General features: G+C 42.9%; 1 protein-coding gene across 12 annotated transcripts in view; it reads left to right on the top strand.

Moving 5' to 3' along the window:
* The window catches only part of UNC13B (unc-13 homolog B), a 214126-nt gene extending 198332 nt beyond the window's left edge, over positions 1 to 15794 (top strand). For 9 of the 12 annotated variants that reach the window (XM_026865696.1, XM_026865703.1, XM_026865695.1 and 6 more), the window contains 6 exons: positions 4196 to 4276; positions 4631 to 4778; positions 7494 to 7550; positions 10025 to 10117; positions 11221 to 11380; positions 12574 to 15794. In XM_026865696.1, coding sequence (XP_026721497.1) covers positions 4196 to 4276; positions 4631 to 4778; positions 7494 to 7550; positions 10025 to 10117; positions 11221 to 11380; positions 12574 to 12859 — 825 coding nt within the window. In that variant the 3' untranslated portion in view covers positions 12860 to 15794. The remainder of the gene's footprint in view (positions 1 to 4195; positions 4277 to 4630; positions 4779 to 7493; positions 7551 to 10024; positions 10118 to 11220; positions 11381 to 12573) is intronic. The other 3 variants (XM_026865705.1, XM_026865704.1, XM_026865698.1) reach the window with 1 other exon arrangement.
* The last annotated feature ends 6212 nt before the right edge of the window (positions 15795 to 22006 follow it).

The raw sequence follows: 22006 nt of genomic DNA, 5'->3' as shown, positions 1-22006 counted from the left end.
CACTTCTCAATATCTGGCCAGTTCCTCTGTATCCCCATGTATAAAAGGGAGTCTCTTATGTAAGGCATAATGGAGATATAATAATGATGAGAGTATCAGTCAGAAAGATGATTGTGCTAGCTATTGATTAATTAGATGAACTGTTGCAAAAATAACTGTTGCTTATGGAAGAGAGCCTGTGTCTGTAAATTCCTTCTGCGTGGGCTCTCTTTACAGGCAGGCTGGCATTTAGCATGAAGGCTATGTTGATGTGTTTTGACAGTGCATGACATGAGCATTACTAAGTGCACACCACCTCATCATAAGCCAATCAAGCATTAATTCACTGGTCACGACAGGAATGGTATGAAAATAGTGATGCCTTACAACGTTCAGAATTGCACTATGTTGTGGTTTGACTTGTGCTACAAAACAGGTATTGTGCAAGCGGTCTAAATCTGAAGTGTCACAGTGCACAAACTGTGCTGCAAGGAAGATGGAGCTGAATGTGAATCCTGTCTCAGAGCGTGATCAGGGAAATCTTCCCACAGCAAAGGGCATTCTCCTAAGTGATTAGTGCAATTTCAAAATGCGTTTGTCTTTTCCCATAATCTTTTTTTTTGTCTTGCACACTTGTTACAGCTGTCCTTATATGACTGTTTCCCTTGCCCAGCAGGCGCATTTTACATACACGTGTTTGTGAGTGAGGACAGTGCACAATTCACTTAAGGTAGTGCTTATTAGCAACCCTAGTAAGTGATCTGGACGTGCAGGTAGGTCATGAGATGCACGCACTTTTCTCCGGCTGCATTTTGAGGCTGTTACATAGCAGTTAAGCAATGACATAACATAAACCTTCAAGTGTGGTTCCCCAAGGGAATATCTGTCACATGTGCTGGGGGACAGTTGCGTGCACTCCCACAGCCAGGCTGTTGTCCCTGGTGAAGTGGTGGCTCCCGAGGATTGCACTGCCTCCGCTGCTTCCTGCACTTACAGTGCTCTGTGTTGTTTCCATGGGAGAAATGGGGAGAGAGGAGCTTTGTAGCCAACCTGGGAGAACGGGAGCTGGACCACAGCCTCCAAATGTGACTCCCTGTTTCTGTGAGTATCCTCTTCCCCGTTAAAAAACATCAGAAAGAACCCAGCATTTGGAGAAAGAGGAGACATCCCTACCTTCTACATGCACTCCTGGTGTCAGAGGGGGAGAGCTCTGAGTTTGCTCCATTTCTCCTCCCAGGTCACAAGGAGAAGTTTGTGCACAGACGACCATGAGTTCCTGTGGTTTGACTGCATTCTTAGGCATAGCCAGTGACATTTACTGTTGTCTTTGACTTCTTCCGTATTTTCTCATTACTGGAATTTGTTAGTATATATAAGGTGCCACTTGCCAAGAATGAATTGGAAGCTTTGCTGTTTTCCATTTACACTGGTCAGAGGAAGGGCATTCCTCAGCAGCAGCCTGTCTTCAGTTACTGTAAAGCTTCACTTGGTAACTCTGGACTCCATTTTTAGAAATGCACATAATCATGCAAATCAGGCAAGCCCCAGTGTGTGTTCAAGCCTTTATTTGCAGATCACATACAGGACTACAGCAGTACAGGTACACAGGATTTTATATGTGGCAAGAGAGCAAGTGTAAAAGCACTTTACCACCTGAATTCTGGAGACCTTTAGTTCAGAGAGATGTTGAATCCAAAACTTTCCAGAAGAGTAGAAGTGTTACAAGAGTGTAAATTGTCTGTGTAAGCATTATGGATTTTTTTTTTTTGTCCTTTTGTTTTTGCAAGCACATACAAGTTAATAGGGAAGGCCTGAGTAAACGGCTCTTCAGAGCTCCCCTCTCCTGCGTATTTTGCAGTTCCACTAAAAGCCTGGGAAAATAACAAGATGGATTTTAAGCTTTATTTGTCTTAAATAGAACAGGGGGAACAAAGCCCTAGTTAATCAGATAACTCAGCTGAAAACTGAGACTGACAGACCTGACAGGCTCCTGTCCTGATGACAAATCGATTTCACAGTGTATTTTAAAATGCTCGGAAAACCAACCATAAACCTGGCACCTTGGTGCCACATAATCTGCTTCCCTTTTGTTATCAAACTCTTTCTGCTCGGTTTGCCTATTAGCCAGTAGTGGAAGCAGAGAGCAGCATCCTTTCTCTCCCTTGTGCTGCCCTCAGGGCAACCAGCAGAGCTCTGACCACTGAGGTTCTGAGAGTACTTGTGGAGAATACAAGGATGAGCCAGAGACCAGGAATTCTTAAAATTTTTTTAACAACTTCTGCTTGGAGTTGCATAATTATTTGATGTAAATATTTGTGGCTTGCTCCTGGCTGGCAGTCTGGGAAGTGCAGTCCTTTGTAGGAACAGTGTGGGATTTGCAGAGGGCAGGTATGCAGGGAAATGACAGTCGTGGGCTCCTCTGTGTGTAGGTGCAAGCATTACCAGTCCAGTTACTGAATTACATTTACATAATATGTTGGACAAAGTGGCACTGGGAAACTACTAGAAAGCAGTGATGTGTTGCTGTGCATTGACATCATGGGCACCGTGGGGTGACTGCTTAGAGCAGGGCTGAATGAGCTCTTTAGGTGTTTAAGAGAAAAAACCCTGACCACCTGGTTTCTGCCACTGTGTAAGGAATCTGGCAGGCAGACCTAGAAAGTCATTTCAACAGACATGAAAGTCACTCTGCCTTGGGGACACAGCTACCCTGAATAAATTGGCCTCTCCCATGAATGTGGGCTCTGGCTGATTGTGCACTTAATCTGACTGTCAGAAAGAGAAAAGAATGTTTTACCCTCTGTGTACTGAAGTGTGAAGCCACATCATCTTCAATTGAATTACTCCCAGTTCATGAAGAAGAGGGAGGAGAGCTATTGCTCCTCTAAGAACAGCTCGTTGCAACAGAAGATACGTTGCAGCTTACAGAGCACTGTGCCACTGCACATAGGTCCCCAGACCAGAAGGATCCCGTATGGGTGAAAGAGGCAAGTTAAGGTACGTCTCTAGTACTCAAGAAAGCACAGTGCAGAGTTGTCTGAGATACTGCTGACTTGAGAGGCATCTCCTGTACAGTTTAATGCAGCAACTGTGCCAAGGTGCTAGCTAGATGTCTGTGAGAAGCGTGGCAAATACCTAGCACTGTGCCTAGACTGTGTGAGCCCCATCTCCATCAGGCAGGAGGTGGATCATGGTGGATAATGGATCGGAAGAGTACCAGGCCATGTGAAGAATCACCAGGCTGCAAGATAGCCAGCAGGTTTATCAGTGTGAAATGCACACATGATGCCACACACTAGGCATGCTTTACTCGAGGACAATTTAGTAGACGTGACTCCTGGGAAGTGTCTTGTATCAGAGGCTATGACATCTTTAAAGTAGGGATAAGTAGCCTTTGCCAGATTTGCCCTCATCTTTTTCATGAATGCTTCAGCACCCAGGCAGCAGTCAGCTGGCCTGACCCTCCAGCAGCTCAGTTGGAATTTGGATTTGTGCAAAGCTTTGACTCCCTAAAACATGCCATTTTCCCCTGAGACCTAGCCTAAGCATCAGAGAGCAAGAGCTTAGTGAAATACCAAAGGATAGCACATCCTTGTAGTCAGGTAGGAGTCTAAGAGGGATACACTCCCACCACAGGGAAGGAAATCTCCTCCCAAGCAATTCCCTGCCCCTTGTTATTAGAAATGGTGGGTCTTCTTTCGGCAAAGGTATTTTCTAGAACATGTTGCTTGTTTGTTGTTTTTCTTCCTCTACACCAACAATATGATGAATTAGTGACCTTTGTAGATAGAAGAATTACAAAAATTCACAAGTGACATATAACAACTTTCCCCAATATCTGGTTCTCAGAATTCCTTGATTTAGGTGGTGTTTTGAGAGTTTTGTTGTGGCTGCTCTAGAATGACAAGAGTAGCAAGCAGACTGTTGTTTGTGTTTTCTGAGAAACAAACTGATTTTAAATTGTCACTTATTTCTGTCCAGTTCCTTTCCTCTCGCTTTTGTGCCTGCAAGAGACAGAGAAAGTGGGTTTGTGTTCAAGTTAATCTGTAATAAACAATTCTGGGAGACTCCATTAAGCATTCCTTAAACAGCTGAATTAATACTGTGGCCATGTAGCCACCACATCATGAATCCAGAGACAGTGATGATACTGGGAACTCCTTTTCCTTTAGTTTCTTGACAGCATATTCATGTCAAATACAATGGTTGTTTGCAGGATCATATGGTGAGAGAAGAAACTAGGAGTCTCACTCCAAAGCAGTGTGCTGTTTTAGATCTGGCACTGGATACGATCAAAGTAAGTGATTCCATTTCTGTCTCTGTCAATCCCTTGCTGCATTCCCAAATAGTATTTGGGAATGTCACTGCTGTTACAGCAATAAAGGCACTAAGTGAGTGATACCGCCATGTTTATGTAAACCTGACTAGGCTCAGGTGACCAGCATGTGCTGGGAGCCAGCATGTTTATACTTAAATGCTTTGGAAGAGGAAAGCCATGAGCAGTTGGTATCACTTAGTCTAAGAGCTAGATTTCCAGTACAGAAGCTGTTTTTCCAGCTCTCTCCCATCCACACACACAAAATAGCGTGTAAATGTTGGTTGCTGGTTGCAATTCTTTCTCAGTATTTTTTCTGTTTCTTTTTACTCTTAGCAATATTTCCATGCTGGTGGGAACGGTTTGAAGAAAACTTTCTTGGAGAAGAGTCCAGATCTGCAATCACTTCGATATGCTCTCTCTCTCTACACTCAGACCACAGACACTCTCATCAAAACCTTTGTCCAGACTCAGACAGCTCAGGGTAAGGCTCTTTTGTGATGTTGGCAAAGTTGAATAGAGCTATCTGCTCTCTTCTTAATTGCACTGTCTTGTACTGCCAGTTTGTGCTTTTGGCAGTTATGTTTCTGGAAACATGACAGTTCAAAGCTTTTGAAACTGGGAAGTAGGGAAAGAGGGTTATTTCCCACTCAACAACTACATTTTGAGAGAGTAGAAATATGTGAAACATAAGGCCTGGGGTGTTTGTGATCTTTTTTTTTTTTTCTGGAATCCTCATTTACCAGTCACGTTTCATGAATTAATGTGGGTGGGTGACTTAATTGAAATTTGAAGTTACTGTACTGAGACTTACACAGTGGTGTGAGAGACTATTTCAGCAAGATACTGCCACATAAACTAGTCAGTGCCTGTGTCACAGGCCAGCTGCCAGCAGCCTGTGTAGTCCTGACTAAGGCTGATTGACAGCAAAGTGATGAGTCAAGGAGCTGCATGCTTCCTGTAAAGGAAAAGTCTCTTAGGAGAGCAATGAAAGCACTGTTTTGTCTGCAGCCAATACAGGGTATGTGCTTGCTAGATGATTACGAGTCACCACAACACATCAGTGAGCTGCTGGGATGGATCACTGGAGTTCTTTGGTAGCTCTCTGGGAAGGCATGATAGTGGTTTCATTGATTTGGAAGGGGTAAACACTTAATTGTCTCTATCTTTCATTGCTTTCATTAAACATCTCCAGATTGTTGTATAGAATAATTTGGTCTCTAGTTGGGGACCTTCACTGGCCGACTATAAATCTCACTAATCTCAGGAGGGGACAGATGCTATTATAGGTTAGGTCAAAACTGAAACAGATGTTTTAAGTTTTCAGGCTGTTTACATACAATCCTTGGCATTGGGCTTCTATATCTCAGCAGCAGAAGACATGTAAGTCCATGGGAGTGTCTTTCTGACATCTTTTCACTTGGGGGCCTTTTTCCTTTAATCTTGACATGTTTATGAGAGCTGGAAGCCCTCACAGACTGTACTAACTCTGTCAGCATACTGTCACACCAACAGCTGAAATCAAGGGGAAAAGCAGTCCCTAGCCAACATGCTTTTTCCCTTGTGTGCAAATGAGACTGCTTGATACTGGCATTCTCCAACTTGTGGAGAAAGTACTGAGAATTCCTGACCAAAACAAGTCTTGTTTTTAAAGTGAAAAGTTGACTGTAGTTCTGGGGGACTGAATCATCCCTGCCTTTAGCAGCATAATATATTCTTGCTTAAGTTGAAACATACTGCATTAAAACACTGAAGTTAATTAAAGAGTCAGTGCTTGCATTTGAGAGAATGGTCCCATAGCTGTGTCCCAGAAGAGCAACGATGACATCCAGTGGCCAGACAGGTCAAAGACTGCTATATCCACGAGCGACTCCAGGAACTTGGCTGTTGCCATTAGAGTTACACAAAACACGTTTTTGCAGGGAATTTGTGTGCACAGTGTGTTTTCAATCTTTTCTATTCTGTGACAAATGTTTCCCATTATATATCTGGACCATGAATTGAAGCTAGTTTTTTATGTGGATCCTCTTATGTTGACATGATGAGCTAAGGTATAAGGATGTTTGCAGCCCTGCTGTTCTACAGTCAGAAGTGTTTAAAATTAGAGGAAGATGCTCTGTTGAAGTTGCAAAGTGGCAAATTCAAAGCTGATATGAGGAAGCAGCTTCATGCAGTGCACGATTTGACTGGAAAACTCCACTGAGGGCAAATGTTCAGCAGATACACAAAGATAATTGAACATAATCTAAGAGCAGCATCAATATAGAGGGTTGCCACAGCAGTGGGGGGTATTTTTATTTTTTTTAAGAAGCTTAGAAAGAATGAAGCTTTAGCTTTAGGACATAACACTTGTTACAAGGTCATCAATTATATCTCATAGCTGACTGATGACATTTCTTTGTGGCTTGTCTGAGCCACTTCAGGAGACATGTACTGGGCATGGTAGGCCACTGAGCTGGTCCAAATCATTATCTTCTACATTAGTAGGCTTGAGAGTTTTGGACCCTGTTTAGGGAACAAAAGACTTCAGGTGTGTCACCTAATATCTGTAGGATCAGTGATGGAATATCTCTGAGAAAGGCATGACTGGCTCCTGGGATTAGGGATAGAAAAGGATATTGCTTGCATACACTTCTTGGTAACCCCAGCGGGTAGATTGGTTTGCAAATCTGCACGTGTGTTGGAGGGACGAAGGGGAACTAGTATTTACAGCTGACATCTGCTTAGCAGAGCTCTCTGGCTGATGTTTCCATTTGCATAAGTCAAGCTTCCTGCAAGCCTATGGGTGGAAATGGCTACACGCAGAACTATTTAAAATCTGATTCTTCGCCTCTCTTTACTTCACTGCTTAATGGTTGCATCTTCCAGTTTGTGAGGTACCTATTGCCCTCATTTTCTTACAGAGCACACTTCTGTAGCACCGTGCTGTTAAATGTTTGCTCTGCATAGTTGGATCAGGGCTTGCAGTTTAGTTATGCCAGCACAAATTCTGGTTTTGGTTTAACCCAGACAATAACTTACAGACAGCCTTGCTCTCCAAAGCGCATGTTGGTGCAGAAGATCTACAAGGATATTTTGTCTATCAAGAGCTAGAATATTTGTCTTTGTATTTGTTTAAGTGACACCACTAACTGGATTGTAATTCATACTCTTCTCTCTTTATCCTGCTTACTTCTTGCCTTTTGAATTCATGTCTCAGTGCATGATGGGAAAGGTATTAGGTTTACCGCTAATGAGGACGTTCTTCCTGATAAGGGTATGTTCAAGACTAATGTTGTTACCATAACAACATTAGCCCACTGCCTTGCTTTTGAAGTCATCTTGCCCATGCTCAGAAATCTTATCCAGAGACCTGTTCCCTGTAGCTTCCTGTAGAAATGAATTTTCACCGAATGCTTGCATCCTATAGACAGAGCCACAGGTTGTGCGGCTTAGAAATATGTACTTTGCCTGAGAGCCTGTCCTCAGGCTTGAGATTTATTCGTGGGCTATGAAAGCTGTCTCAAAAATGGACTGGTTTTTGATAGATGCTATGGACTTGTTTCCTTACCCTATACCATGGGCTGTGTATTGCTGTTTCAAGTCCTAGACTTGCATGCATGTGGTCTGCCGAGACGGGCTACTGTAACACATGGTAATGTCTGTTATGCACTCAAGGTTATGGCCGAGCTTGAACCGTCTGGCTTGAAGGGGTATAGCTAAAAGTCTGGGTGCTCAGGAGAGCCCTAAAGTTGTGTTTCATCTCTCAATTTATTTTTTACTCTCCAGAGTCTTTTTGTAACCCATTGCATGAGCTCAGTTCTGCAGTTTCACCTTCCAGTATTGCAATACCAGTGAGACTTAATGTCAATTTAAATCTGCTCATCACTAAATGGGCAAGCATGTGTATGCACGCAGTTACACACGCTCAGGATATTTTTCACTGGCCATCTACAAAGTGGGTTTTTTTTGTCTCCAAACATTTCAGTTAAAACAACAATATTTTTGTATGAAAAGACAAGAATGAAGGTAGGAAAAAAAAAAAAAAAAAGCCTGAATTTTGTCTCCTGCAAAGGTAATGGCATGATTCTGCTGTCTCCTTTGTAACCTATTAATTATGCTAAAGATCACTAAAATGGAGACCTGGGTGTTTGCCAGCTGATGTTTCTGCAGATGTTGCCTGATAAAGTTGTTATATACTCTTGGCAATCTTGCTGTTCCCATGGAAAATGCCAACAGCATGAGTGACAGACCCAGAACATCAGATGGGTTGGGTCAATAATTAAGCCTACCAATTTTAAAGCTCTGTTCTTGTATACAGAAAGAAGAACACTGCCCTTCTAAGCGGAGAGAAAACAGTACATTCAAGATCATGTACAAATGTTACAGCCTAGAGGCTGTTTATTGTACTCGGGTCAAGAATAAGAACCTATCTTAAGATAATAACTTGAAGTTCTGTTTTGTTTGCTCAGATGCTTGTATATTAATGTGATTTTCACTGCCTACTGTTCTGTGCCATGTAATTCTCTTCAGAGAATTGCACAGATTAGCTCTCAACCTCTTGGTTTTTAAATGAGTGGTTTTGCTGCCTGCAGACTGTTCTTCTGAGAGTTGACTTGTTAAATCTATCTAATCAAAATGTTTGTTTAATGATATCCTTCAAGCTCCTTATCTTGAATTTCAAACACACCAATTCTTTCATTTAGTAATGTGTCTTAGCCTCAAAACTGACAAAATAACACTGCTGTTTACAGGTACTCAATTACCCCATAGGTATCCCAATTACAACAGCATTGCTAATTGTCAGCCTGAGGTCAGACAGTTATTTTAAAGAGAAGGTAAAATCAATCTCACTATCTTATCAAAGACTTCATTTTCATTTTGCAAAGCAGTCTTCTTCTGTAATGTACATGACATCTTGACTTTCTTATGCAGAAAAATGTAATTTCTACATATTGCATGATAATTATATTTAAAAGTTAAGAAGTTGAAAACATCATAACATAAATTGTGAGGTTCATGAGATCTTCTCCCTCTGTTACAACATGCTTTCCTTTCCTCTGTGAAGCTCCATCTTGTTTTCTCTCTGGCTGACTGATGAAATATGCAAGTTGTGAGTGTTTCTCTCTCACCATTTTTTGTACACAATGGTGAAGGGGTTCTCATTATCCTCTGAAGGGAAGCAGATAGGCAGTCAGGATGACAACTTTTATCTGATGTACAACATGGAAAAAGGTTCTTGGAGGGTGAGACTGCACTATGGCTCTGTTCAAATCACTAACGTCTTTGTCTGTTTTTTTTCCTAAACTTCCTCTCTGGTGTGGTTTTTTGTTTGGTTGGGGTTTTTTGTCCTCCCTTCTTCCCTGAGTGGACAGGAATGCTGATGCCTGCCACTGGAATGCCTGCATGTACACACAATAGCTTGGCAGGAACCTCTGATAAATCCTTGCTCTTTGTGAGGGTCCATTACCAAGCTTTACGTCTTTTAGATTTTTAAAAAAATCTTACTAGTATTCTCAACAGGATGCGATCTTTGTAGTGGAGTGCAAAAAATGTTAATGTTTGTGTATTGGGCATGCAAGCCTGATGTTACCTTGCCTTAACGTTAACATTATCGGTGTTGACTGAAGAGCTGGCTATGGAGGGTGTACTGTGGAAACACTATACTGTCTTGCTGAGGCCATAAACCAAAGACGGGTGCCAATAAACTAATTCATGTGTGCGTGGGGGGTCTCAATTTTCTTCCAACAGGCTCTGGTGTGGATGATCCTGTGGGTGAAGTGTCCATACAGATTGACCTGTATACCCACCCAGGAACTGGAGAACATAAAGTCACAGTGAAAGGTATGGTGAAACATCTTATTGCTCAGGCTCTGTGACTATATCAAGGCAAATCTCCCGTTGGCAGTCATTATATTTCTGTGTTAGCTCGTGGGATATGAATCCAGAATTGTTTTCTCTGTTTCCTGTCAGGAACATGTAGAGAAAAAGCAAATGAACTTGTCCAGTCAGTGACATGGCAATGTACAGTTCTGTTATTTATTGGCAACAATATATGAAGTAAACAAAAATCAGATGATGGCTTTCACCAGGCACCACAGTTTAGCCTGTGCTGCAGAGAACAGGGTAACATGACAGGGTGATGTTGCAAAATTGCTCAATGTAAACTGAGAGATTGCAGACCCAGTAAGAGTTGAGAGGCTCCTCTCCCCTGTCTTGAAGGCCATGTTGATCCCTGAAGAGCTGCTCTGAAAAATAACCAAAGCAGTGATTCATCCCATCCATCTCTTCCTCCTTCGTCTCCTTTCCTTGAATACAGCATATTTAACTACTTTAATTTCCTCTAAAGATTTATATAACCAGCTCTTCAGGCCTCTCTTCTGGCTAAATCTATACTGCAGTGCAAAAACTGATTTTCAGAGCTATTTCCTGTGCTTCAGTTTGTTCCCCGCAGTGACCTGAGAGGGAATGAGAATTAAAGAGCTAATAATTCTGGGTTCTGGAACCACCCACAGCTTGTAGGCTATGTTTGTCTTACCTGCAGTCTCATTTTCCTTTTCAACAAAGACCTTAATATCAGTGCCCAGAATGTCCCTTTTTTTTTTCTCATCCTACACGTAAGGTAGACGTAAGCACTGAACTGGCAGGGCAGCCTGCCCAGAGCTGCAGGAATGCCTTTTTTTTTTAAACTAATTTCTTGACTATGAATGCAATGAAAGCTGAGTGCTGTCCCAAGTATTAAATCTCCTTCACAGAACTCAAATGAGAACAAAAAAGCATATCTTTATATTACAAAACATCCTTCCCACGTGTGTCAGGACACTAGTGTATTTTGGGTTGGACTTCGTCCTCTGAAACAATAAATTAAAAGCAGAGCAGAATGGTGTCCAAAGCAATCGGAACAAATGAGTATTTACTGTAAAACAAGTTGTGACTCTCTTTTCCAGTTGTGGCAGCCAATGAACTAAAGTGGCAGACATCTGGCATGTTCCGTCCATTTGTTGAAATCACCATGATTGGGCCCCACCAGAGTGACAAGAAGAGGAAGTTCACAACTAAGTCAAAGAGCAACAACTGGGCTCCCAAATACAATGAGACCTTTCACTTGTAAGTATGAAAAATAGCCTGTGGCTCTGACAAGTGCAGATGCAGAGGACAGATAGGGTTTTCCAGTGTCCACCAACAGCCTGCTCAGGGCCCAGAAGAGTACGTGAACTAGTAGCTTGGCCCAGTCTTTGGTGTCATACAGGAAAAGCTACATGATAGGAGTGTTTGTTGTGGGTGGGATGCTGAGGACTTGTTCTATACCAGCAGTGACCTTTGACACGTTCTGATACATGTTCTGTGTCCTGTGAACATATTTTACTGTGCTCCATCGTTCTAATAAACTTGGTATCTTTTATTGGTAGAGTTGAGGCTAAAAGTTCATTACATATTTTTAGTTCTTTTAATCTTAATTTTTGTTTTTATCCAAACTTGACCTGTGGGACATGCTTTCTGAACTTGTTTCCAGGGATACAGCCCTTGGAACTGGTTAAGTTGCACTGCTAAAATTGCAGTCTTTCTCAACACCGAGTATTGATCTTTTCTTATTTGGCTTTTATTGTTACAAAGGCATCTACCTTCTTGGAAGGCTCAACAAAGGGAGCTACAGACTAGTGCTCACCCAGCTGCACAGTAAGAATGAGAGGAGAAGAGATGACCAGCAAACCAGATGCAAACATCTTAGGGGAGAGGCACTGTCCGTATAATTTTTCTTTGATATGAGGAAAAGCAGGCTTCCTCTAAATGAAGAGATTTTGTCCCACTTTTTTTTTTTTTTTTAAATTATTTTAATTTTAGAAACATCAGAAAGGCTGGGGATGTATTTTTATTAGCTTTTGCTTTAATGGAAGTTTCTGAATCTTTAACAAAGACTTCATCTAATTAAAATATTAATTATTGAAATGAAGCAACCCTTAACGAAGCAGAAATGTTTAAAGTCATCTGTTGAAAACCTATTAGCATGGCTTTAATGTTCCCAGCTCCTTTCATTTTGCAGGTTAACACACACACAGATGCAAAGGCAACTTGATATGGGTTGTTTGTTTTTTAAGTAGCCAGGTTGTCTTTATCAGCTGCAAATCAATGAAGTGCCCAAATGCCATAGGTTTAACTTCTCCCTCTCTGACCAGGCTTTTCTATAGAAAGGATTGTTCTGTGGCTCATCAAGAGCACTCCAGTCAACTGCTGACACCTTTATTTTGCATAGAATTTGTATGTTCTGAGGAACTGTAAGTAAACTTGTGTGTGTTTTTCAGCATACTGGGGAATGAAGATGGCCCTGATGCCTACGAGCTCCAAGTCTGTGTGAAGGATTACTGCTTTGCTCGGGAGGACCGGGTACTGGGGATAGCAGTGATGCAGCTCAGGGACATAGCAGACAAAGGAAGCTGTGCTTGCTGGTGCCCCCTCGGGCGCAGGATTCACATGGATGAGACTGGACTTACAGTCCTGAGGATTCTCTCTCAGAGAGCCAATGATGAAGTTGCCAGAGAATTTGTAAAGTTGAAATCTGAGTCCCGTTCCACGGAGGAAGGCACCTGAGCTCAGCTGTGTAATGTTCCCTTTTCTCTTCTGCCTTGTGCCAATATGTGGAAGTGTTCAACAATTCTCTTTTATTAATTACAAAAGCTTTTTTCCTGTTGTCTTTGTCAGCTCCAGTAGCGCACGTGTGCTGTACAGGAAACAAATCCATCAATCTGATGTGAATTATTTATTTTTTAGTAGCTGGGTAAGACACCATAGAGAATGAGACAATCTCTTCTTATTTAAGATGCAAATTCTGCTTTGTGTATATAAATTATGCTGGGTTTTGTTGATATGCAGCACTGTGATTTTATCCTCTCAAGTTGGCAGATGTTAAAAAGGTTCTACATAATCACACTATGACACAAACACACAACTGTGTAGAAATTGGGAGAAGAAGAATGATTTGGGGGTTTGGCAAAGCACAGTTATTTCTCATTGAATTCATGTACTGTGGAGTACCAGGGGATGTTCTGACACAGATTATACCAATGTCCCGATGAGATACGCAGACTCCTCAATGTCTGCTTGAAAAAGAAGTTGCAAATTGCTCTGAAGAGGCACACAAAATGAATGTACGACCATGGATGTGCTGCTCTGAGCATGGGTGAGACCAGTGGGACAAGTGCAGAGAGGCCTAAGATTTCATAGCCAAAAGCTGCAAAGGCAACACACCAGGACCAGACTGCAACTGCCCTGCCATTATAATTAGGTGGTGTGCCTCGGAGAATATAAATCCCCACGTGCTGTTGGGAATCCTGCATCACCATGGGGGTGCTGTAAGCTGCTGAACTCCGCAAATCACACTTTGGCTACTGTGACTGACACGGTAAAGAAGGGAACAATCTTAGAGCCGTGACAAATAGCATGGCTGCTATATATATTCTTTTGTTCGTTTCTTGACATAGGGTTGAATAATTTAATACTTGCAGGCTTTCTGTAGCATTTTGTTACCCTGGAGTAGCCGAGACCATTCCTCACTATGAACCCCGAGATGATAGCTTGCTTGGGAGGGAGCATCACATCTCCCCTCTGCAAGCATTCAGTCTGGAGTGCTGGTCAGGGGGCAGCAGGTCCATTTGGTTCTGCTCTTGAAGTCACCGTTGGCCGTGCTGCAGTTGATCCACGCTGATTGTCATTAATCTGTGATTTAACGATACCATTGAAAATATTTTTGCACTGTCTTAAAGAAGCATCCTGGTTTTGTTTTCTTGCAAAACAAAACACTGTCCTGAGCAAAGTGATTGCAGGGAGGTCAGAAATTCTGACTGTAAATTTTTAAGCAGGAAGGTCTGGAGTAGAGATTGCACCTGAGGTATGTTAGTTGGAGGGTATTTATTGTTTTGGGGATTTTTTCGCTCTTTCCAAATGCCCTTGTGCTCTGGAAAGTGCAGCTGGAACAAGCCAGTCCTTGCCCATAAAGTACTGTAATACTGTCAATAAATTCAAGGACTGCATATTGAATTACTCTTTCTTTTTTCTATTTTCTCTGTCACTTGTACAGCTCTGTGATACGACTCCTGTATTTCATGGGCCTGCTCTTAGAGTTCTGAGACGGCACATCTGCTTTGTTCTTGTCCATGGTGTATTATAGTAATGCTCTTCAAAACTCCACGCTATTTGTCATGATTTTGAATCATTGTACGTGCCATTGTTATGAGAACTGTTAGTACAGTCTTTAATAAACCCTTTTAGCAGCATTTGGAGTTGTCTGTTGAAGTGTAACTGATTGGGTTTGCTAAATCACGTAAGGCAGAATAGCTACTGCATCTTTGCAAATTACTCTCATTTAGTACATAGATATTTCTTTGGTGCTGTAGATGCCCAGCAAGGGGTGTGAGTCAGACAATTCCCCCCTCCTCCGTGGTGCCTCCATCTTTGACATCTTTGCCTGAACTTCTGGGCTTCTGATAATACACTGAGACATCACAAAAGAGCATAGAGAATAGCTTACTTCCTTTTTTTCTCCTATCTGGCCTTTAAGTCAAGCTTCCTTTGTACTCAGGCAGCCTCCTGAAGGTGCTAAATGGAAAGACTCAGGAAGGCAGTAAGATACTTTACATATAATGTGAAGAAAAACAATTCTATACCAAACTTGATTCATAGTTTTCAGTCTGATATGAGCATTAATACTCTGTAGATGGTATTGACAAGAGATGAAAGAATAAATCTTTTTGATGTCAAATAAACTACTCCCCCTCCTCATTTTTTGGGGATGCTGCCAATTTCCAGCAGACAAACTGAAACTCAAGAGACTCCTATTTCATGATAATGGGGTCTCTGAAATTTTGTGATCTGAGTTGCCATGTTTTCCTTAGGTAACATATACTCAGTGATGCGAATAACTCGGCTAACTCACAGTCCAGCTTGTAGCTGTAGTTGTGTTTCTGGCTTCCGCGTGAGGAAGCGACTGAGTTTGATGGCATATCCCATGTGATGTGTTTTTTAAAGCACGACTTAAAAGCCCCACTTCAGTACCAAGTTAGATGGTACACAGGTTTTCCACTCAACAGTATGCTCGCTTGTCATTGCTTCAGCAAGGGCTGCAGTGGAGAGAAACCAATGAAGAGCTGTTCAAAGGAAAAGCACTGTCTAACCTTGGGGAATAGGCCTGTGCAGGGCAAAAGGTCTGGCTGTTGTTAACAGAGCCAGGCAAGGCTCCTGAATATGTTGTTTATCCACCAGTCTAGTGCTTCTCCTGCAAGCCAAGTGTGTGAACTTTTTAATCATAGAATCACTTTCCATAAATGTTGCTTTGTAACATGTTTGTCTAAAACCATCTGCCCATCTTGCCTCATTTCTTGGGTTTACAGTCATTGTAACACTTTCAGATTTTCTTTCCTGCCTAACATCTTGCAGACTCAAACTACAAACACTTTTTCTTGCACCTGTGGCAACAATAGTGTGCTGTGCACATGGCTCTCTTCACTCTATCTGAACACTCCTCGAAATGACAGCGGGACATAGGATATATGCTGTGTATATCAAATATATATACATATATAATAATAAATGTATTAAATGAAAAATAGAATACATATATATATATATATATATATATATATATATATATGTGCTGGTGTACCTGGGGTGGGGATGGCTATCCTGAGTTGGAAAAGACTGTTCCAAAAGCATCCTGGCGAAGATGACAAGCAGCAGGGAGTGGCGAGTTGCCTGCTGTCCCATCCAGGAGGAGTGGAGCAACACTCATTTAAGGTGGGCAGGAGAGAGGTGAGAGATGAGCTGGCATGCTGGAGGCAGACAGGTGAATTCTGCTGATGGTCTGACTATTCTCGTCCAGGGGCTTTCTGTGCAGTCTGTGGGAATGTTGTGGTTTGAGCTCAGAGGGCAACTGAGCACCACACAGCCATTCAGTCACCCCTTCCCCCTCAGCGCTGGGAAGGAGAAAAGGAATCAAAAGGCTCAGGAATTGAGATAAGGACAGGGCGGGGTGTCTCACCCTTTATGGTCATGGGCAAAAGACAGGCTCTGTAGGGGAAGAAAAAAAGCATCACTAATTCAAACACCAACAGCAACACTTAACAGAGTGGGACAGTGAGAAGCATTACCACGTGGTAAAAATACCTCCCCTCACCCTTCCCTTCTCCCCAGGCTCAGCTTTGCTCCTGATCTCTACCTCCTGTCCCACAGGAGGGTAGGGGATGGGGAGTGCAGCCAGTTCACCGTTTCTTCCTCCTCTGGAGGAGGCGGGATGAGACGCTCCTCACACTCCTCGCCTGCTCCACGTGTCTCCCCTCTCATGACAGACAGTCCTCCGTGAGTTTTCTCTGTCATGAGTCCTCCCCACAGGATGCTGCCTTTCCTCTGCTGCTCTGGTGTGAGTCACCTCCGTATTGCTGTTCTCCCAGTGCTGAACTGCAGCAGTGGAGGCTGCTCCTCCCCTCAGAGTCCTGGTCTCCTCTAAGCGCAGCCGCCTGCTCCGGTGCGGGTTCCTCCACAGGCCACAGGTCGGCCTCTGCTCTACCCTGGACAGGGTGACCCTGGCCATCTCACTGTGGGGTACAGGAGGGGTCTCTGCTCCAGCACACCTCCCCCCCTTTCTTCCAATGACCTCGGTGTTCGCAGAGGTGTCCTTCTTCTGACACTTCCTCACAAGTCCCAATCCCCTCTGAGGTTTCGCTTCTTAAATACTTTACCACAGAGGTGCAACCAGTATCGCTAATTGGCTCGGCCTTGGCCAGAGTTAGGTCCGAGCTGGAGCTGGGGGAGCTTTGAGAAGATTCTCACGGGGGCCACCACTGTAGCCCCCTTCCCCACTACCTAAACCACCAACAGACCCCAGCACAAGGAAGAGCAAAGTGGTTTAGTCCAAGAGTCCATCTCATGCAAATCTTGCCTCCAAGAGTGGTTACAAGCAGCTATCTGGAGAAGAATAAGAACAAGTTAAAGTAATAATGCTTTCTTCTGATGCACTCTATGGTGCTGGTAATTTTTAAGTGAGGGGTCAGTTTTCCTGATGCCATATCTCTTTAGTAATCTTCTAAGCCTCCTTGAGCCCCTGAAAAGCAGTTCCACGGATTTACAAGGTGTTGCATGAAGACCTATCTTTTTTTGTTTTGAACCTAGTTCCAACTAAGTTCATTTTATGCCCTCCATTCTTTTGTCCAGAAAGATGCTAAAGTGCTGGTCCTATCCACCCCTTCCTGGACAATGGAGATGCTGTAGACCTCTATCATATCCCACTCTAACCATTGCTCTTTGAGGCTGCAGTGTCCCAATTTGTTCATCTACGCGAAATCTCTAATCTTTGTCCTTCTTTGAACTCTTTCCATTTATATGGATCATTTCTGAGCTGCGAGGATCAGGAATATAAGGACCAGAACAGTATCCAGCATTCATCGTGTGGACAAGCTTCCAGGAAAAAGCCTTTTTCAGGTAACGTTTTGCTCCTAATCTTAAGAGCAATAGTGAGGAGTTCAAAAAATACTTCCCCGCTGCCAGCAGAAGATACAGGCAGGCTGCTGGGAGGAGCAGGGAGCAGAGCACTGCCAGACCTCCCAGGTGACAGGGAAACCTTTTGTAGGAAACCAAAAGGGGAAGTTAAAGAGGTTGCTGCAACTTGGGAAGTCAGCATTACTCAGCCAAACGCGAGAAAAAAGCCACCCTACTGAGATTTTGTGGATGGTAGAGAGCTGTTAACAATCCTTTTATTTCTAGCCTTTATTTGAAAATAAGAGAGAATTTTCTAAGAACAGAGAGAAAGCCCGGTTTTTGGACATAACAGACCTTTTGATCTGTGGGAAATTCCCTTCTGGAGCTGTGGCCAACTCTAGGCTGTGACACCATGAGAAAAATAAGTTGTGGGAGTGAGTTAGCAGGACTCAAAGCGATGACATGTGCTTATGAGCACGTGATGGAGATAAAAGGGCCTTACGGGAAGGGCCTTGAGTATGTGATGGGAGAGAGCAGAGACCCAAGGGCAGATGTGAGGAGGGAGGTTTATCAGTCTTCCTGGAAGAGATTAGCAAATTGATGAATGGAGACAAGAAGGCAAGCTGGAGAATGGGAGGGTTTGGGAAGTGATTAGGACAGACTGAGAAGACAGCTGCCACTTCAGGCATGGGATTCAGTTTCCCTGTTTCTGGGCAGCAAGCAGGGAGGGAGGAGGCAGCAGAAGAGGTCAGGCTGCTTGTGGGATTTCCTCCAGACACGTCATCTTCCTTCTTTTCTGCTCTTAGGCTCTCATTTCCTCCCTTCTAGAGAAAACTCTGGACATAGGCCTGTGAACATGTGCAGTACAGCTAATGAGGCTGGTGGTATTACCTAGGGCTTGGGGGAACATACACTGTGGGTCTGAGCTCACCCTGAGGTTTGCAGGATAATTCCCCAAACTATTCTTTTAAACCAGGAGTATGGACACCTGAGAATTTTTTTCAAGACCTCAGTTCTCCGATACTTAAAACTGTCTTCTCAGTTGCTGCCTGCGGTTTATGGCCAATCTAGAAATACTTGTTCTTGCACCACAGTGTTGTTTATCATGGTGAGGTCTCTTTAGTATCTCTTGATGCTTGGATAACATTGCCGTCTCCACTAACCTTTGTTCATCTTGTAAGCAGAGCTCTCCATTTCCAGTCATATGTGCCTCATTTCTGTGCATCTGCCCTAATGTGAAGCCTTTCTAGCATCACATTTCTCTAGCTTTAAGAATACTTTCTCATTATCAGTCCCTGCCTTTGTGCGCTTTTCATATTTCTCAGCCCATTTCCATCATGTCACCTCATAGTCCTTTCACTAACCCCAGTCTCTTCCAATTTCACTGAAAGTTCCCATCTGATGTTGGGTTCAACTTTTTTCTGAGTCCAACTAGTTTTGAGCTGTCAGATTTGTCCCTAGAATTAGGTTTGCCCAGCTGCACCCTGTGGTAAGATTCAGCTGGTTTGTGAATGACACTGAATGCCTCTCACTGTCATGCGTTTAGCCCTACAAGCGACCACTGCTCCCAAGCCATCTCAGGAGCAATGGAGCCAGCTTACAGAAATACACGCCTTTGACAGGTTAGAGCTGGGAAATCATTTATCAGAGCCAGTTGGTCCTGCACATTCTAACTTTGGCAAACCCATGTTGGCTTTTGTCTCAATTTCCATCCTTTCTTTTGTTATTCTTTCCTTCAAGTCTTCTTATAAAGCTTTGCATGCTGTTCCAGTCAGCCTAAGAAGTTGGAAGTCACTTGGATATGTTACATATTTTGCATGTTATTCTCCAGACACACAACCTTCACCTTCACAGATTAATAGATCATTGCTGCCAAGCCTTCAGTTCCACATTTCAGTGTTATCAGAAGGGTAGTGTGGAAGTGATCCTTCCCTGGGGATCAGAGGAGTTCGAGCACTCTGAACTTTTAGTGATTCTAGTGCAGCATTTTCTGTTTCCTCGTTTTCTGTTTCAGACCATTTCTTTATCTATGGGCAGTCCCTCTGAGGTCAAGTTCTTCTTTTGAGGGATTTTTTCTGTCTGCCCGTCCTTGACCACCTTCCTCCTGAAAGGACCCCAGGATCCCTTTGAAGCCTGTCCCTCAGTCACTCGTGACCACGAAACAGGCTTTAGACTCAGCAGAGTCCTCAGGAACATACCTGCTGCCCTCTTAGACCAGAATGCCAAAGAAATCCTCAGGTGTCCTATCAGCAACCTCAAAATCTCAAGAAACATGATGAGCTACAAGGAGAGAGCAAGCCAGAACCACAGCACTGCAACCACCTTAGCAAATTCCTCACTCCTAAATGTGTCCCAAGTCAAATATAGACAGAAGAGCAGGAAGGTGAAGTGTGCCCCTCTAATCCAGACCCTGGTGGCACCTGTCAGTTTGACCTGGAGACCTCCATACTCACAATCCTGTTTAACACAGCAAAAGCAAGATTCTAAGATGTTTCTGTTGATTTCTCAGCACATTTTGTGCGTTGCAAAATACACAGAAAATTAAAGCAGTTGTGCATTAGGAAAGAGCAACGGTAATTTCTGGCAGTCTACAAGTGCCAAACAGAAGTCTGGAAGTATAGCATAGTATAATTATTTCAGTGCACTATAGAGCTATGTGATAAATAGAGTACATAGCATAGTATAGTTATTTCAGTACAATATAGAGCTATGTGATAAATAATGTAAACAGACTGAAAGTTCAAGGAGTATCAGATAAGATTCAGAGTGCCTGGAGACTGAAGCTTTTATTTGGAGATACTCATCTCTCCCTCAGGCACTCAGGATGACAGCAGGCCTGCAGCACTCACCGCAAAACATGTCAAAGGCTTCTTCCAGCCCAGTAATGATTTCACTCTGAGACCAAAACACTAGCTTTAAGATCTGCCATGACAAAGTACGTAGCGCTCTCTGCTCTCTGTATGCCTCGGAGAACCTTTATATTTTCTCTGCTCCCTTGGCAAGATTAACCCATATGAACTTTAACCAGTTCTTATTTATCTTTACTTGATTTTCAATACCCATGGGGATTTTTGTTGTTGTTTCAGTAATTAGAAACCCTTTACTTTACCTTGCCTTTAAACTGCAGATAGCTATTCGCTGGACAATAGTGCTTTTACAAGTCGGTCTTTTTAGTATTTTTACTGCTTATTGGAACCAAACTCAGAATAACACCTCCTTTTATCATCTTTGTGACTATGTGGTGACAAAACCTGTCAGTTGTCACATCTGGTAGTGCCATTATTGATAGCAACTATTCACCAATTGCTGAGATGCTAGTTTCCTGAAATTACAACTGTCATCCAAAAGGTTTTCCATTTATTTGCTATAATTCAGGTAATGTGAGAACATCAACCCTGTGAACAAACCTGTGGGGAGGTACATTTGAGTTATGTGAATTTTGCAAAAAAAGCAGTACTCACAGTGCCTGCTGTGCATCTTTCTCTCCCCTCACCCGGTCCCTAAAATCCTCTTGCCCAAGACTCCCTCTTGTTACCCACTGGTATTTGGCAAACTGAGGAAGATAAACCCTCTCTGTCAGCATCTTCAGAAACAGCAAATATAATTTATTGTGGTTTATCTCCTTCTAAATCACAGCTAGAGATACAGAGATGTGTATCACTTTGGCAGCTGCAAGAGGTGATGAAGTCAAAAAGCCTCCTTTAAGTTGCTGCTAAACATGGTCAGTTTATCCTTCTCTTAAGCACAGCAGTTTGTCAGGCTGTAGATCCTTATTTGGAATTATTTTCATGTGCCTGGAGTGAAGCCTAGGTCAAGTCATCTGTTTCATCAAAGGAGGAAGTTTCTGAGGATGACCATTGTGGATGCAATAAACCCACACAATAGCAACCAACGTTTTCTCTCAAAGCTTGGCAGCAGCAACAGCTTATTCCCTTGTGGGGGGTGGAGTTTGAAGACACAAATACCCTCCGTGTTTCAGGAATGTTTCTCGTTCAATTTTGAAACATTTTTCAACAAAACCACCCACCCTCTCACAGACACCCTCAACTTCCACATGCTGCATGTGGAAGTCTTTTGCATTTTCTTCCTTGCCCTTCTTCACCCCATTGCAAGTAGCAAACCAGACATCAACAAAAGTTGGAGACCACAGCCAGTGCTGGATGTGAAGATATTGTATTACAGCTGATTTCTCCAAACCACTCTTATTTAATCTGATAATGCTACATGAGCAATCCCGCCACGTTTTTCTGCAGGGGGGGCTTATAGTCCAGT

Source organism: Athene cunicularia (assembly GCF_003259725.1).
Source record: "Athene cunicularia isolate RWA chromosome Z unlocalized genomic scaffold, athCun1 chrZ_part1, whole genome shotgun sequence".
Lineage (NCBI taxonomy): Eukaryota > Metazoa > Chordata > Aves > Strigiformes > Strigidae > Athene > Athene cunicularia.
This window is presented reverse-complemented; position numbering and strand designations above follow the sequence as displayed.